General features: G+C 43.1%; 1 protein-coding gene across 2 annotated transcripts in view; it reads right to left on the bottom strand.

Moving 5' to 3' along the window:
• Positions 1-259: 259 nt before the first annotated feature.
• SLC17A8 (solute carrier family 17 member 8) overlaps positions 260-13,693 on the bottom strand; it is a 30,787-nt gene continuing 17,353 nt past the window's right edge. Inside the window, exons 6-12 of one of the 2 annotated variants that reach the window (XM_008144772.3) lie at positions 12,968-13,054; positions 12,312-12,451; positions 11,718-11,867; positions 10,617-10,749; positions 7,175-7,285; positions 2,378-2,505; positions 260-604 (exon numbers count right to left, since the gene is read on the bottom strand). In XM_008144772.3, the coding sequence (XP_008142994.2) occupies positions 260-604; positions 2,378-2,505; positions 7,175-7,285; positions 10,617-10,749; positions 11,718-11,867; positions 12,312-12,451; positions 12,968-13,054 (1,094 nt within the window). The remainder of the gene's footprint in view (positions 605-2,377; positions 2,506-7,174; positions 7,286-10,616; positions 10,750-11,717; positions 11,868-12,311; positions 12,452-12,967; positions 13,055-13,693) is intronic. The other variant, XM_054718539.1, reaches the window with a different exon arrangement.

Here is a 13,693-nt window from a genome sequence, read left to right as displayed (position 1 = left end):
GAGGGCCCATTTTCTTTTAAAAAAAACATTATATATATAAATATACCTATTTTGTCAACTTAACGCAAATTCCATACCCATAAATGTCATTGCAAGATAATATCTCTTTTCTCTATTGCTGATTAAATCTTCTCTCCCCCTCCCCCACCTCCAGGGTCCCCATATTTAACCCTCTGGCAAGCTGGGCTACGGGGAAGGCAATAGGTATGGATACTTTCTGGTTCTAAGGTGAGGGGGAGACAGAAGTGCCCCTCAGACATTAGGCTGTATCTGAGAAGCTTCCCTCTTCATTCTGGTATGATGTCAGCTCTCCCTCATCAAGGGTCACTCCCCCCTGCCCTCTCCATTCCTTCCTCTGGATTTCACAATTCTGGGTGGTGGCTCCATACGACATCTTCTTTCTGGGACTTGCAAGACTCTCATGGTTGAGTTCTGTCTCCTCGGCTAATTCATCTTGGTCGATGATTCCACACTTCTCCTCGGAGAGGTTCTCAGGGTCGGCCCACTCCTGTTTCTCCCCCGAAGCAAAGACCCCATAGAAGATCACGCCACTGTAGTGCACCAGGGCAGCGATGAGGAACACATTCTGCCATTCCTCGCGGGTCTAAACAGGAAGCGGTATTAATCATTATTTTAACAAGAAAAAGAGAGAGAGAGAGAGATGAACAGAATGCTCTGGACAAAAGCGCCGGTCACCCCAAAGGCAATGTTGTGGTCCTGGGAAGATGTCAGAAGCATGTCCGGGATCCCAACAGAGTTTGAGTGCTTGAGAAATGCAAATGAACACTACAACGAATATGCATTTTTTAATTTAGAAAAAGACTTGACAAAATAAGCATCATGTGAAATACAGCTCTCTGGATATACAAGAGGTTTCCACTCAGCTGGCAGGTTAAATGAAACTTGCTTTGGAACCCACCATTTTTAATATCAGAGGTCTCTTCTCACTTACTATTGGAGATGTAACCATTTGAGCCATGAAAATACTCAGTCTTCACTGTCAATAGCTTATTTATAATTACATTTTCTGTGTAAAATACAGTATCAAAAATAATGGGTATTGCATTTAAAGTTAAGGGGAGATAGTGGGTGAGATTTAGTAGGCATGTTGTCAATCTTACCATCTCACGAACAGAGAGGGAAACTGAGTATTCTCTGACTTTAATAATCTCCAAATCCCACCTTTCTCTTCTATCAACAAATAAGAAACATTGCCCAGCCAGCGTGGCTCAGTGGTTGAAGGTTGACCAGGAAGTCACGATTTCATTCCCATCAGGGCACATGCCTGGGTTGTGGTGGGCTTGATCCCCAGTGTGGGGCATGCAGGAGGCAGCTGATCAATGATTCTCTCTCATCACTGATGTTTCTATCTCTCTCTCTACCTCTCTCTTCCTCTCTGAAATCAATAAAAATCTATTTAAAAATAAGTAAGTAAATAAGAAAAATTGCCCACGCTTTTTTCTCCGAGAAGCTGAAAGACTTTCTGAAGTTATATTTGTAATAGGCAATCCAAGTTTTAAAAATATGCATAACCCATGGACACACACAATAGGGTGGTGAAGGTCGGGGATGGGCTAGAAGGGGGGAAAAGGGGACATGTGTAATACTTTCAACAATAAAGAACTATTTTTTAAAAATAGTAGGGTAAAAACTCCATAGTTTCAAAAATTCTTATTTGTAGAAAGCAGCATCCTGAAGCCTTTTCAGTGACAGAGATTAAGAAGCCACGTGGCCTGTGGCTGAACTCTGCATGGATCTGAGATCCTCCTTCCTGGTCTAAATGCAGAAAGGTTCAGTACTGACTGAGTGCCATACCCTTCTTAGGACGGGTCATTAATGTCTTGTTTATTTTCTGCATAATAAGGAAGTATAATAGCACTATTTTTATGCTGGAACATGTTAAGCAATAGATGGAAATGGGCTATAAAGTTTAATTACTTAGAATTATAAAACAATCTTGAGTAATTTATTCATCCTGAATTGATTGCCTCAGTTTCTTCCTGTCTCTAAACAGTCTTTATGGTACTTGTCCCCACTACACACACACCTTTTATTTGTCAGTTGAGAAAATTAAACATGGAGTCAAAATTAATCAGTCCTGTTGCCATCAATAAACAATAAATTAAAGAAGAAGGAGGAGGAAGGGGAGGAGGAGGAGAGGTGAAGGAAGGAAGAAGAATGGAAGGAAGGGATGGAGGAAGAAATAAAGGGAGGGATGGAGAGATGAAGAAAGAGAGACGAAAAATAAGATAAGTTCAAATGACTTAGCCAAGGTCAAGGACCATACACATTCACAGGCTCAGGTAGGACTTTGAAATCACAAGTGTGTGCAGTATTTCAGTCCTCTGATCCTCACAGCCCAAAAGGAGACCATTACCTTGTGCTTGGTCATTGCACCAACAATGAGGGGACAGACCATTCCAGAGAGGGTTCCCACTCCGTTTGAGATGCCCATGAGAATGCTGGCATAACGGGGGGCAATGTCCAGGTGGTTGACATTAAAACCTACAATGAAGCAAACCTCAAAATCAGAGTCAAGACCAGAATTCCAAATACATTTTGGAAACTACTTAGTTCCTCCCCAACTCTCATCCATCTAAGTGGTTCCTTCTAGCATATGACTAATGGGTACCTGTACAGAGAGGGCTGGGCTGAGGATTGTCAGGCTGTGTCTGCGTATAAAGGAAAGTGTGTTGTAATTGATTAGCAATGTCTGCCATGGACTCTCCATAGGGAAAATTAAGGCACCTGTGTCTTTTAGGTTCAGAACTCCAAAATAATGATGTTTTCAATACTGAAACGCAGAAAGCCTGGGTCACATTTATTCAGAGTAAACAATCACACAATCACATTTGGTGTGATTAGAATAAAACCCTGCCTCAAAACATCCTTCCAGCCCTCCCCTCACTCCCAATAGGCCACCCTAGGGAAGTCTGCCTTGGCCAAATGGCATCCTGGCTAAGGTACTTTTTAAGTAATACAATTGCAGAGACATTGGCAGAATCCCCTGTAATTTACAAAACACTTTCGTATAATACTTGATTTTGAGTCTGTAAACCTAGATTTTAATCTTATTTCTAACACTTAAGTCATCTTAGGCCTTTGTTTCCTCATCTCTAATATAAGGTATTATTACTACTTAAGTCATAGAAGATGCTGTAATATGAGACCCAGGTGAAATATGTATGTAATATCCCATGGCAAATAGCTAAGCTCTGTTACCTACCACTAGCCACTACTAACCACCATTAACTACTACTACCACTTCCACAACTATCACTACTGCCACTAACTACCTCTACTACCACTAACCACCACTAACTACCACTAATTACCACTACTACCACTACCATTAGCAGTACTACTCCTGCTATGACACTGTTGCTAGGCATCTCCCTCTCTTTGATGAAAAGATGCTGCTGCAGGGAGTGGTAAAATCATAACTCGCCAATACCTCACTGTTCCCCTGTTTATCAGGAGAAAAGAATGAGTGGAAATGGGGAGGAGTGACGGCAGGGGAAGGGCCAGGCTGTGAAAGGGGCAGCTTCAGGCCCTAAGAACCAACTCCACCAATATTACCCAAGGGTGCATTTAATCAGACAGGCCCCGCTCTGTTAGCTGAATTGAGATGCAAACCTGGACAAAGGATTTAAACTTTCTGAATTCCACTTCTTCATCTGTAAACTGGCATAATAATTCTTACACAATTGTGTGGTTTTTTTTTGTTTTTTTTTTTCATTTTCAACCTCTTTTTATTTTATTTTATTTTATTATTTTATTTTTAAGTAGCTTTTTCTCTTTATTTTTTTTTTCAATTTCTTTATTGATTAAGGTATCACATATTTGTCCTCATCCCCCTATTCCCATCCCACACCCCTCCCCATGCATGCCCCACCCCCCTGTTGTCCTTAACCACTCTTATACAATTGTTGTAAGAATTCACTTAAATAATGTATGTCCATTACATGGCACATAGAGGTAGAAACTAGCACGTGTGTTCTTTTTGGTTGGTTATCCATCTGTCTTGATTCTATTTTAATACCTGAACTGGCACACAGTAGGCACTCAATAAATCATTATTTAATTAATTACCAATTTGAACCATGACATGACAGCAGGGGATTGTAATTTCTATTTATTCATTTTTTTGTGTATTGCTTTGCTTTTTAATTCTCTATTCTGTGCAAAGAACCTGAAAATAGGATCTAAGATTGTTTCTCCTAATCTGGCACATTGGCTGGTTGCTTTTTCCTACTTCCATTCAGGAAAATTTTTGAGAAAAGCTATTTTTTGTAATAAACATGCCATCTCTTTCAGATCAAAGTGGCAGACAATTCGAATATGAAACAGCTGCAAAATTAATTAATCTTGCTGTTGATTTCAAATGTGATAAACACTTATTAGAAAAGAAACCAGAGATAAGAAGCAATTAACGTGATTGTCAAGCATTATATTCCGATGCAAAGCCCAGGCATCTGCGTTCAGTTAAAGATTAGGTTCAATTAAAGATTAGGTTTCTAGCTGCACAATCCTGGTGTTCAGGGGGGGGAAATATCACTGAGAAACTCAGTTTTATGTGTGTGGGGGTTTTTGTTTGGTTGTTTGTTTGTTTTGTAGCATATAAAAAAATATTGTTGTTGGCATCCAAGCTGGGAGAGTCTGTCTTCTCTACATAGGACATTTCTCAAAACAGGCATCACCCAGCCCTTGTATCTTTCAATGTCACAGTCTTGACTCTCTCGTCTATAATCAGCTCCTAAATTGTGCCAGTCTTCCTTGGCATCTCTATGAACTCCTTATGAAGGTGGCAGGTAGCAGATCCCGAGGAACTGTCGCCCCCATGGCCACAGTCCCTCCCATCGTATCACTGTCGAGTCAAACAAACCTGTATTCCTGTCCAAGCCACTTACTCACCGGGGCAGGTTAAGTCGCCTTTCCAAGCGTCAGGGTCCTCACTGGCTGAACGGACATAGCAATACCCTTCTTGCAGGGTTGCTACAAGGGTTGAATGAGACCATGTCCCAAAAATGGCTAGCTTGGAGGAAGTGCTAAAAAAATAATGGCAGCTGCTGTGCTTTGGAATATTGGGTTTCACTCCTTCTGATTGTGGCTTAATTGGCAATCTGGGAGCAATATGAACCTAAACATTTCAACATTTCTGGGAACAGAATATGAATCTCTTCCGCATCATAGAACTATAGGGAAGGCATTCTTCAACATCCTAGTGGAAACAGGTCGGGATTGCTCTGTCCTTACTACTCAGCGTGTGGACCACTGAGCAGCAGCAGCCGAAGCTTTGCTGAGGAGCTTATTATAAATAACCGGAGGCCCCGCCCTGGACATGCTGAATCAGAACCTGCATTTTGCAAGATCCTAGAGCAGTGATGGGCAACCTTTTGAGCTTGGTGTGTCAAACTTCGCCAAAAAACTGAGCATAACTCGGGTAGTGTGTCACTTTGAGGAAAAAACATTATTTCGCAAATGTTTCATCCTCAGGAGCAGCAAATGTTTCATCCTCGGCGGCCACATGTCATCAGAAATGGCTACGCGTGTCAGTGCTGACACACGTGTCATAGGTTCGCCATCACTGGCCTAGAGTGAGTTGTATGCACATTGAAGTGGGAGAAGGACTGGGCCATCGTGAATAATAACTGAACAATAATAGTAAATACAATTTTGTTATACCTCTCATACCAGGCTAAGGGCTTCTAATGCTTTATTTCCACTAGAATGTAAATTTTTATGAGAATAGATTCTTTGTTGTTGTTTTTTTCTTCAATGCAGTATCCCCAGTGCCAAGAACAGGGCCTGGCTCATGGGACGTGTGAGTAAATGCATGAATCAGTTCATTGAGATCTCTCAACAGCCCTGTGAGGTTGCCATTACATCTTTCCAATCTCTAATAGAAGAAATGGAGGCTTGAGAATTTAATAACTTAGCAATTGTTTTCTTTCATAAATAGTAAGCAGTAAAGAGAGGTCTCAAATCCAGGTCTATATACCCCCAAACCCAAGTTCTCAGCTGCAAGCTACTTTTAAAGTAGACATTTTCCCCTAAGTTAACTATTCACCAGATCTACTTATTTTGAAACGAGCAAGCCCCTATGCTAGGGTAGTTTAAACCCAGAGGTTCCATATTTTTCTGTTCTGGGATGTTACCACTCTGATCCTTCCGGCCACCTGGAATGCTGGGAAGAGCACAGGCCTGGTGCAGGCAGAACCGCCCTCAGTTCTTCCTTTGCCACCGATTGTGTGACCACAGGAAAGGACCCAATTTTTCTGACTTCAGGTACCTCATGAGGAAAACAGTGATATTATTGTTTGTTTCCCAATGTCGTAAGACAGTGTTCTGTAAGTGATGGTTTTTAGTATTATGGTATGTTTTAAAGGCAGAAGAACAACTGAATTTGACTTTTCACCCAGTTTTGCATGGGAGCTTCTGAAGTCTGTAAGACATGATACGGCAGCACTAGGACCTCTCACACGCAGTGGACTGCGTTCTGCTCCTGTAAACGGGGGTGCTGACAGCCCCCCAGGGAGCTGAGAATTACAGGGATTGATGCACACACAGGGCTCTGGACAGTCTGACACAGAGTGCACTTGATCGACGTTAGCTCTCGCCATCAGCTCTCACTGTCACCGTCATTATTCTTACTATCTGTCCCAACCTGTTCCGAAAGTCACTTCTCTGCACCTGCATTTCCTAGTTTGGAAAATGAAGGTCACAGAGTAGACCAAATCTAGAGAAGCTTTGCAATCTAAAAATCTCTGCCTGCAGAACTAGATGTCAACCGAGCTGTTAGCCGTTCTCTAGTTGGAGGTGAGAGTTGAAAAGGTGGCAAGAGCCTCTGGTAGGTAGCGTGACCTGGCTTGGGAGTGTGAGAGTGCCACTTCACCCAGGGAACATGCTTGGGCCTCCGCCCATGCCTCAGGGGTCGCCTGCACTTTTCCCAAGATGGAGAAAATAGGGACAATTCCAGCTGCACCAGGCTCCTCAGCCCAGTCCTCAGTGACCTCACAGTCATTGCCAATAGGTGACATTCTCTAGCCAGAGGCCCCGCTCCGTGGCAATGGCCTGCCTACTCAAGGAAGAGGACCCATTATAGTTTCCCTTCCTTCCTCCTAAGTCGTGCTGGATCTATAGAACAGATTTGGACATCCAAAGGACACTTTACCTGAAATAGCAAAGCCACTAAACCCCACAGCCAGCACCAGAAAGGAGATAGCCACCCCTTTGGTATGGGAAAAGCCAACCACCAGGAGTAAGGTTGCCTCCATGCCAAAACCTGCGAATGGAAACACCAAGGGGGGAAAATGTCATTGTCATGTCAGTCAGCCCAAGTTCATGAACTTATTAAATAAGAATCTATTAATATTTCCATGGACCTGATGTTTAGCACATACATTCTGACACAGTGCTTACACATATTACCCAGGTGTTTCTTGACTATATGACCATGCTACTGTTACCCAGGTGACCATGCTACTGTTACCCAGGTGACCATGCTACTGTTACCCAGGTGACCATGCTGCTGTTGCCCAGGTGACTACACTACTGTTGCCCAGGTGACTACGCTGCTGTTACCCAGGTGACTATGCTACTGTTACCCAGGTGACTATGCTGCTGTTGCCCAGGTGACTATGCTGCTGTTACCCAGGTGACTATGCTACTGTTACCCAGGTGACTATGCTGCTGTTGCCCAGGTGACTACACTACTGTTGCCCAGGTGACTATGCTACTGTTGCCCAGGTGACCATGCTACTGTTGCCCAGGTGACCATGCTACTGTTGCCCAGGTGACTATGCTACCGTTACCCAGGTGACTATGCTGCTGTTACCCAGGTGACTATGCTGCTGTTGCCCAGGTGACTATGCTACTGTTACCCAGGTGACTATGCTGCTGTTACCCAGGTGACTATGCTGCTGTTGCCCAGGTGACTATGCTACTGTTACCCAGGTGACTATGCTACTGTTGCCCAGGTGACTATGCTACTGTTGCCCAGGTGACTATGCTACTGTTACCCAGGTGACTATGCTACTGTTGCCCAGGTGACCATGCTACTGTTGCCCAGGTGACTATGCTACCGTTACCCAGGTGACTATGCTACTGTTACCCAGGTGACTATGCTGCTGTTGCCCAGGTGACTATGCTGCTGTTACCCAGGTGACTATGCTACTGTTACCCAGGTGACTATGCTACTGTTGCCCAGGTGACTACACTACTGTTGCCCAGGTGACTATGCTGCTGTTACCCAGGTGACTATGCTACTGTTACCCAGGTGACTATGCTGCTGTTGCCCAGGTGACTATGCTGCTGTTACCCAGGTGACTATGCTACTGTTACCCAGGTGACTATGCTGCTGTTGCCCAGGTGACTACACTACTGTTGCCCAGGTGACTATGCTGCTGTTGCCCAGGTGACTATGCTGCTGTTGCCCAGGTGACTATGCTACTGTTGCCCAGGTGACCATGCTACTGTTGCCCAGGTGACCATGCTGCTGTTGCCCAGGTGACTATGCTACCGTTACCCAGGTGACTATGCTGCTGTTACCCAGGTGACTATGCTGCTGTTGCCCAGGTGACTATGCTACTGTTACCCAGGTGACTATGCTACTGTTGCCCAGGTGACCATGCTACTGTTGCCCAGGTGACTATGCTACTGTTACCCAGGTGACTATGCTACTGTTACCCAGGTGACCATGCTACTGTTGCCCAGGTGACTATGCTACCGTTACCCAGGTGACTATGCTGCTGTTACCCAGGTGACTATGCTGCTGTTGCCCAGGTGACTATGCTACTGTAACCCAGGTGTTCTGTGAGCCTTCTGACATTATCTTGGTGCACCTTGAACACTAAATGGTCCAGCAGATTCCAATGAAGCCCCTGGGACAAGGGATGTTTATCATCAGTTGCTTCATGGGTAGTTGCCCCTGCAAATTCTAACACTAAAACTCCTCTCCTTTATACTGTGAGTGAGTCCCCTTTGTTTACATGTTATGGCCTCTCACAGAAAAATAAAATGACCACACTTTAATATTTGTTGCCAAAAATGACCTTCTATAGTGAATGGCTTAAGCAAAAAGCATAAAGCAAAATTCTTCCCTTTCAGTTCACCAAGCTCTCGGGCCTCAAAAGTCATGTGATCTTCGCACAGAAAACACAGTGGGATAGAAGTGCTTTCTGTGCTTGTCGTTCAGGATAAATGACTCCAGCACAACAAAAAAGGACTAGGAAATTCTGAAGATGCTCCTCTGACAATCCAAACAACCACACACACACACACACACACACACACACACACACACACACACACTCAGCCAGCAGCAGACAGAAGAATGGTGATGTAAGTACCATTTCCAGTATAAACATGCCCTAGGAAATGGGAGACAAGGATACATCATTCTCAAGACTGCTTATTCCAGACATCTCCTCAAGACTGTCCACAGGTCCTTCAAAGCCAATATCCCCAAGTTCTCCTATTTCTTACTCATAAACCAACAAAACAAACCACCACTGCCATGCTCTTTCTTCTGCTCTAAATTAATCTTCTATCCACCTGTGTTTAGAACCCAGACTTAGAGTCAGACAGAGCTAGGTTCCGATTTCACCTCAAAACCACCCATTATGTGACCTTGGACAAGTCACTTCACCTCTCAGATTCCTTATCCAAAAAAAGGGAGCTAATAACACAACCTTATAGGGCACCGGAAGATTAAGTGAAATTGGGTATTTAAGGTATTGAGCACAACAGTCCCTGGCACATGGGCACGGCTCAACACATGGCAACCAAAAATCCAACACAGAAATCTCAAAATCTCCCTCTTTCTCGGCATTTCCATAAGAATCCATGAGGTCGGTCTCAGAAATATCTGTCAAAATCAACTTTGCCCTCTCCTCCTTGGCCGCTGTCCTCGGCCTGGGCCCCATCACCGCTCACCTGGACAACTTCAATAACCTCTTTACTGGTCTTCCCATCCCTTCCTCCTCTGCTCCATTTTCCACATCACTCTTTCTAAACCACCGATCTAACCAGTTGTCCCTTTACTGAAAACTGTTGTCAAGGGTCCACAATAGTACAGTGTTATTTGGTAAGTCCCTCCTGCCGTTCCTATCTCATCCTCTGCTAGCCCGCACCTTCCAGCTCACCACTGAGCCCAATAGCGCTACCAGCTATTTCCTGGAGAAAACACTGTTTATGCCTATATGTATTTTCACCCACTGTTCCTTCACCTGGGACACTCTTCTCCCGCCACTTATTTCTCTTTTTCTGGAGGAATCATATCCTTTAAAGTCCAGTTCAAATATTACTTCCTCTAGAAAGCTTTCCTGACAACCCTGCCCTCACCCCCCCGTGAAGCTGACATCTTCTTCTTACTCATAGAACTTTTCAACGTTGCCTGGAATAATTTTTCATCTGTGTTTCTGCCTCCTCAACTAAACTGTGATATTTTCCAGGAGAGGTACTGTATATATAGTACAGTACCTGATGGGGGGTAGACTTAGGGGCTTTTAATATCCTTTCCAGTGATTAGACATAACCTCCAAGATATACTTTGCAGTTCAATTTCATCTCTTTCTAGAAAAGCTGCTTAAAACCGCTTATGAAATCTATAGTACCTCCACAGTTCATGATTTTTCTGACAGCAGTTGTGCTCAAAATTTGTCTGCTTCTTAAATAATCTGCCAATTGTCCTCCCACAGGCACAATGATGGTCATAACCATGTGTGGGAGTGCCGACAAGAGTCCCACCTGGATGGAAAAAAAAACAACAACCAATGAGCTATTTTTAGCTGCTTTCTCCAGATGTACGGATTCCCTGTTCCCACCAGCTACCCTGCCTACCACCATCACCACTAAATTTCATCATCTACTTAAATGGGACCCCGGTAGGCCTGAATTCTGTAATAAATAAAGAATGAACGAATGAATGATTATAAAAGTAGACCTAATTGTCTCCTCCAGCAGATTGGAAGCTCCTTAAGGGCACAAGTGATTGTTTTACATCATAGAGACCCCACCACCCAGCATAAGGCCTGGTACACGGTAGTTAAACACTTGGCACAGAGTGAATGTTCATTGATGGCACCGACTTAGCTCTTCCCCGGTCACTTCAGACAGTACCTGGAGCTACGCAGACATCTATCCCTCCTAGGCTGCTGTTCTTCCCTTGTAAGAAGGGGGCTTGATTCCTTTTTTTCCCCTTTTTTTATTAAATTTATTGGAGTGACATTGGTTAATATGATCATATAGGTTTCAGGTGTAGATTTCTACATTACAAGATCTGTATATTGCACAGTCAAATCTTCTCCCATCACCATATATTATAACTTAATTCTTTCATGATGATGGTTTAAGTTTCACCATTCATACCCTGCCTCCATGAAATACAGGCAACCTAATGACTGGGGAACATTTAAAACAGCTTGTAAACAAGGCTTTGGTCACTATTATCATAACCACCATAATGGAGATAGGAATGATCTGCAAAATAAGCTTTAAAAGCAGCTCGCCACAGCTCTGATTCTTCCTATGAAGAAATTAAATAACTATGTATACTATGCACAGAATGTATGACTTGTCTGACTTCCAGGGCATTAGGTATCATACAACTGATATAAATTATGAAAAGCAATTTAATTACATTACCATGCATAAATTTTCTCAGTAGACGCAAGAGATTTAAAGTTCGAGAACATTTGAAGCATCTATGTGTTTACCTTACTTATTGCAAATCCAAAGACCTCTTCAAAATAAGCAGGCTGACTTATTAACAGCAAATAAAAGGTCCAGCTTCTGCAAAAATTTGCCACAATGATTGCATAAACTGGCAATGATGTGAAAAATTTTTTCCATGGTGTATTAAATTTCTAGAGAATAAAAATACCATGAGATTTTTAGGGAAATATATTGACATGTCATTTTCCTTCTTTTATTTATCCATTACAGCTGATATTCAATATTATATTATATTAGTTTCATGGATACAGCATAGGAGTTAGACACTTATATAATTTGCAAAGTGCTCCCCTAATAAGTCTAGTACCCAACCGGCACCATACATAATTATTACAATATTATTGACTATATTTTCTATGCTGTATTTTACATCCCCGTGACTATTTTGTAACTACCAATTTGTACTTTTTAATTCCTTCATCTTTTCCACCAAGTCCCTCAAACCCCCCAACCCCCACCACCATCAGGCAACCATCAGTTGACATGTTATTTTTCTTAAGAAGACAACACAACCACTAAGAGAAATACTCATAGAGAAGAGAGAGGCAAGTCTTCATCTATCCATCGAGACTTACGCTTAGGCTAACCACGTTGGCTCCTTCTCCAATACTTGTCTCTATGTAGGTCCTCTCCTCCTGGGATATTGTTGGATGAGCTGCCGGGCACTCATAGGCCTGCAACAGCCAAAACATGTACCAAATAATGCCAAACATACCTAAAACAAAAGGTTAAAATAGTTAAAAAACCAGAGGTTTGATGATATGGTCTCATTCTCTTCCATCTCTAAATTTTTCCATTTTCAAAATATTCCCAAACAGTACTATGTTCAGCTAGGACAGTGGTCGGCAAACTCATTAGTCAACAGAGCCAAATATCAACAGTACAACGACTGAAATTTCTTTTGAGAGCCAAATTTTTTTAACTTAAACTTCTTTTAAAATAGACTCGCCCAGGCCGTGGTGTTTTGTGGAAGAGCCACACTCAAGGGGCCAAAGAGCTGCAAGTGGCTCGCAAGCCGCAGTTTGCTGACTACAGAGCTAGGAGAAAGGATTTTGTTGTTATTCACTGGTATTTGAAGAAAGAAACTCAACCTTACTATAAATGTTAAATGAATCTTAGGTAGTCAAGTATTCCTTGATATCCTATCGTAAACTCTCCGTCTATCCCATTACACAGTAAAATACCAGCTCTATGAGTCACCCATGGGAACTCATGAAGTCAAATCACTCACCATAAATATAAAAGACGGAGGCCCAGCCAATGTACTGCACCAACACCCCCGCCAAGGGCATGGCGATCACTGCCCCTGCATAGGAACCTGGAACAAGGAAAGATTGAGGGATACTTAGTGATCTCATGCAGGCCCTCTCCACCCACTTGGAGTTCATGTGGTTGGGGTAAGGATGAACCAAACTGAGCAGGAGTCAGAAGGCTGGAAGGCCTCTGTGCAGAGGGACAGGCAACTCCCAGCATGCCTTAGCCCAGGGCTTCCAGGAGAGAAAGGTCACAAGGATGCCCTGGAACTTCACCCAGGTACCCTGGAGGGATTAGACAAAGATTGCTCAGGCACAGCAATGTGAAACTGATGACAGGATGGAGTAAAAAGATGAGAAAAATCTGAGGGAACTTAAGAAACATTCAACCAGGCACAACATTGGGTGCTGAAGACAGCAGGCGAAGAAACATGGATCTGCCTTCCAAAGCTCACAGTTGAGGATTATCGCCTAGGTCTTTAAATAAGGGACCTCAAACTATTCAAGGATCATGCTGTTTTATAGTCTTAATTTTCTTTTTTAAATCAGGAAGCATGTTCTTATAAGTATATCTCTAGTGACACGTGATCTCGCTCATCTAGGGGAAATGATGAACAACATAGACTGATGAATAAGAACAGAACCAGAAACAAGGAGGCATCGATCGGACTATTGGGCCTCAGAGGGAGGATAGGGGAGGTTAG

The sequence above is a fragment of the Eptesicus fuscus genome, chromosome 7 (genome assembly GCF_027574615.1).
Source record: "Eptesicus fuscus isolate TK198812 chromosome 7, DD_ASM_mEF_20220401, whole genome shotgun sequence".
NCBI classification, from domain to species: domain Eukaryota; kingdom Metazoa; phylum Chordata; class Mammalia; order Chiroptera; family Vespertilionidae; genus Eptesicus; species Eptesicus fuscus.
The sequence above is the reverse complement of the archived record's forward strand: the minus strand, read 5'-3'. Positions and strand labels throughout refer to the sequence as shown.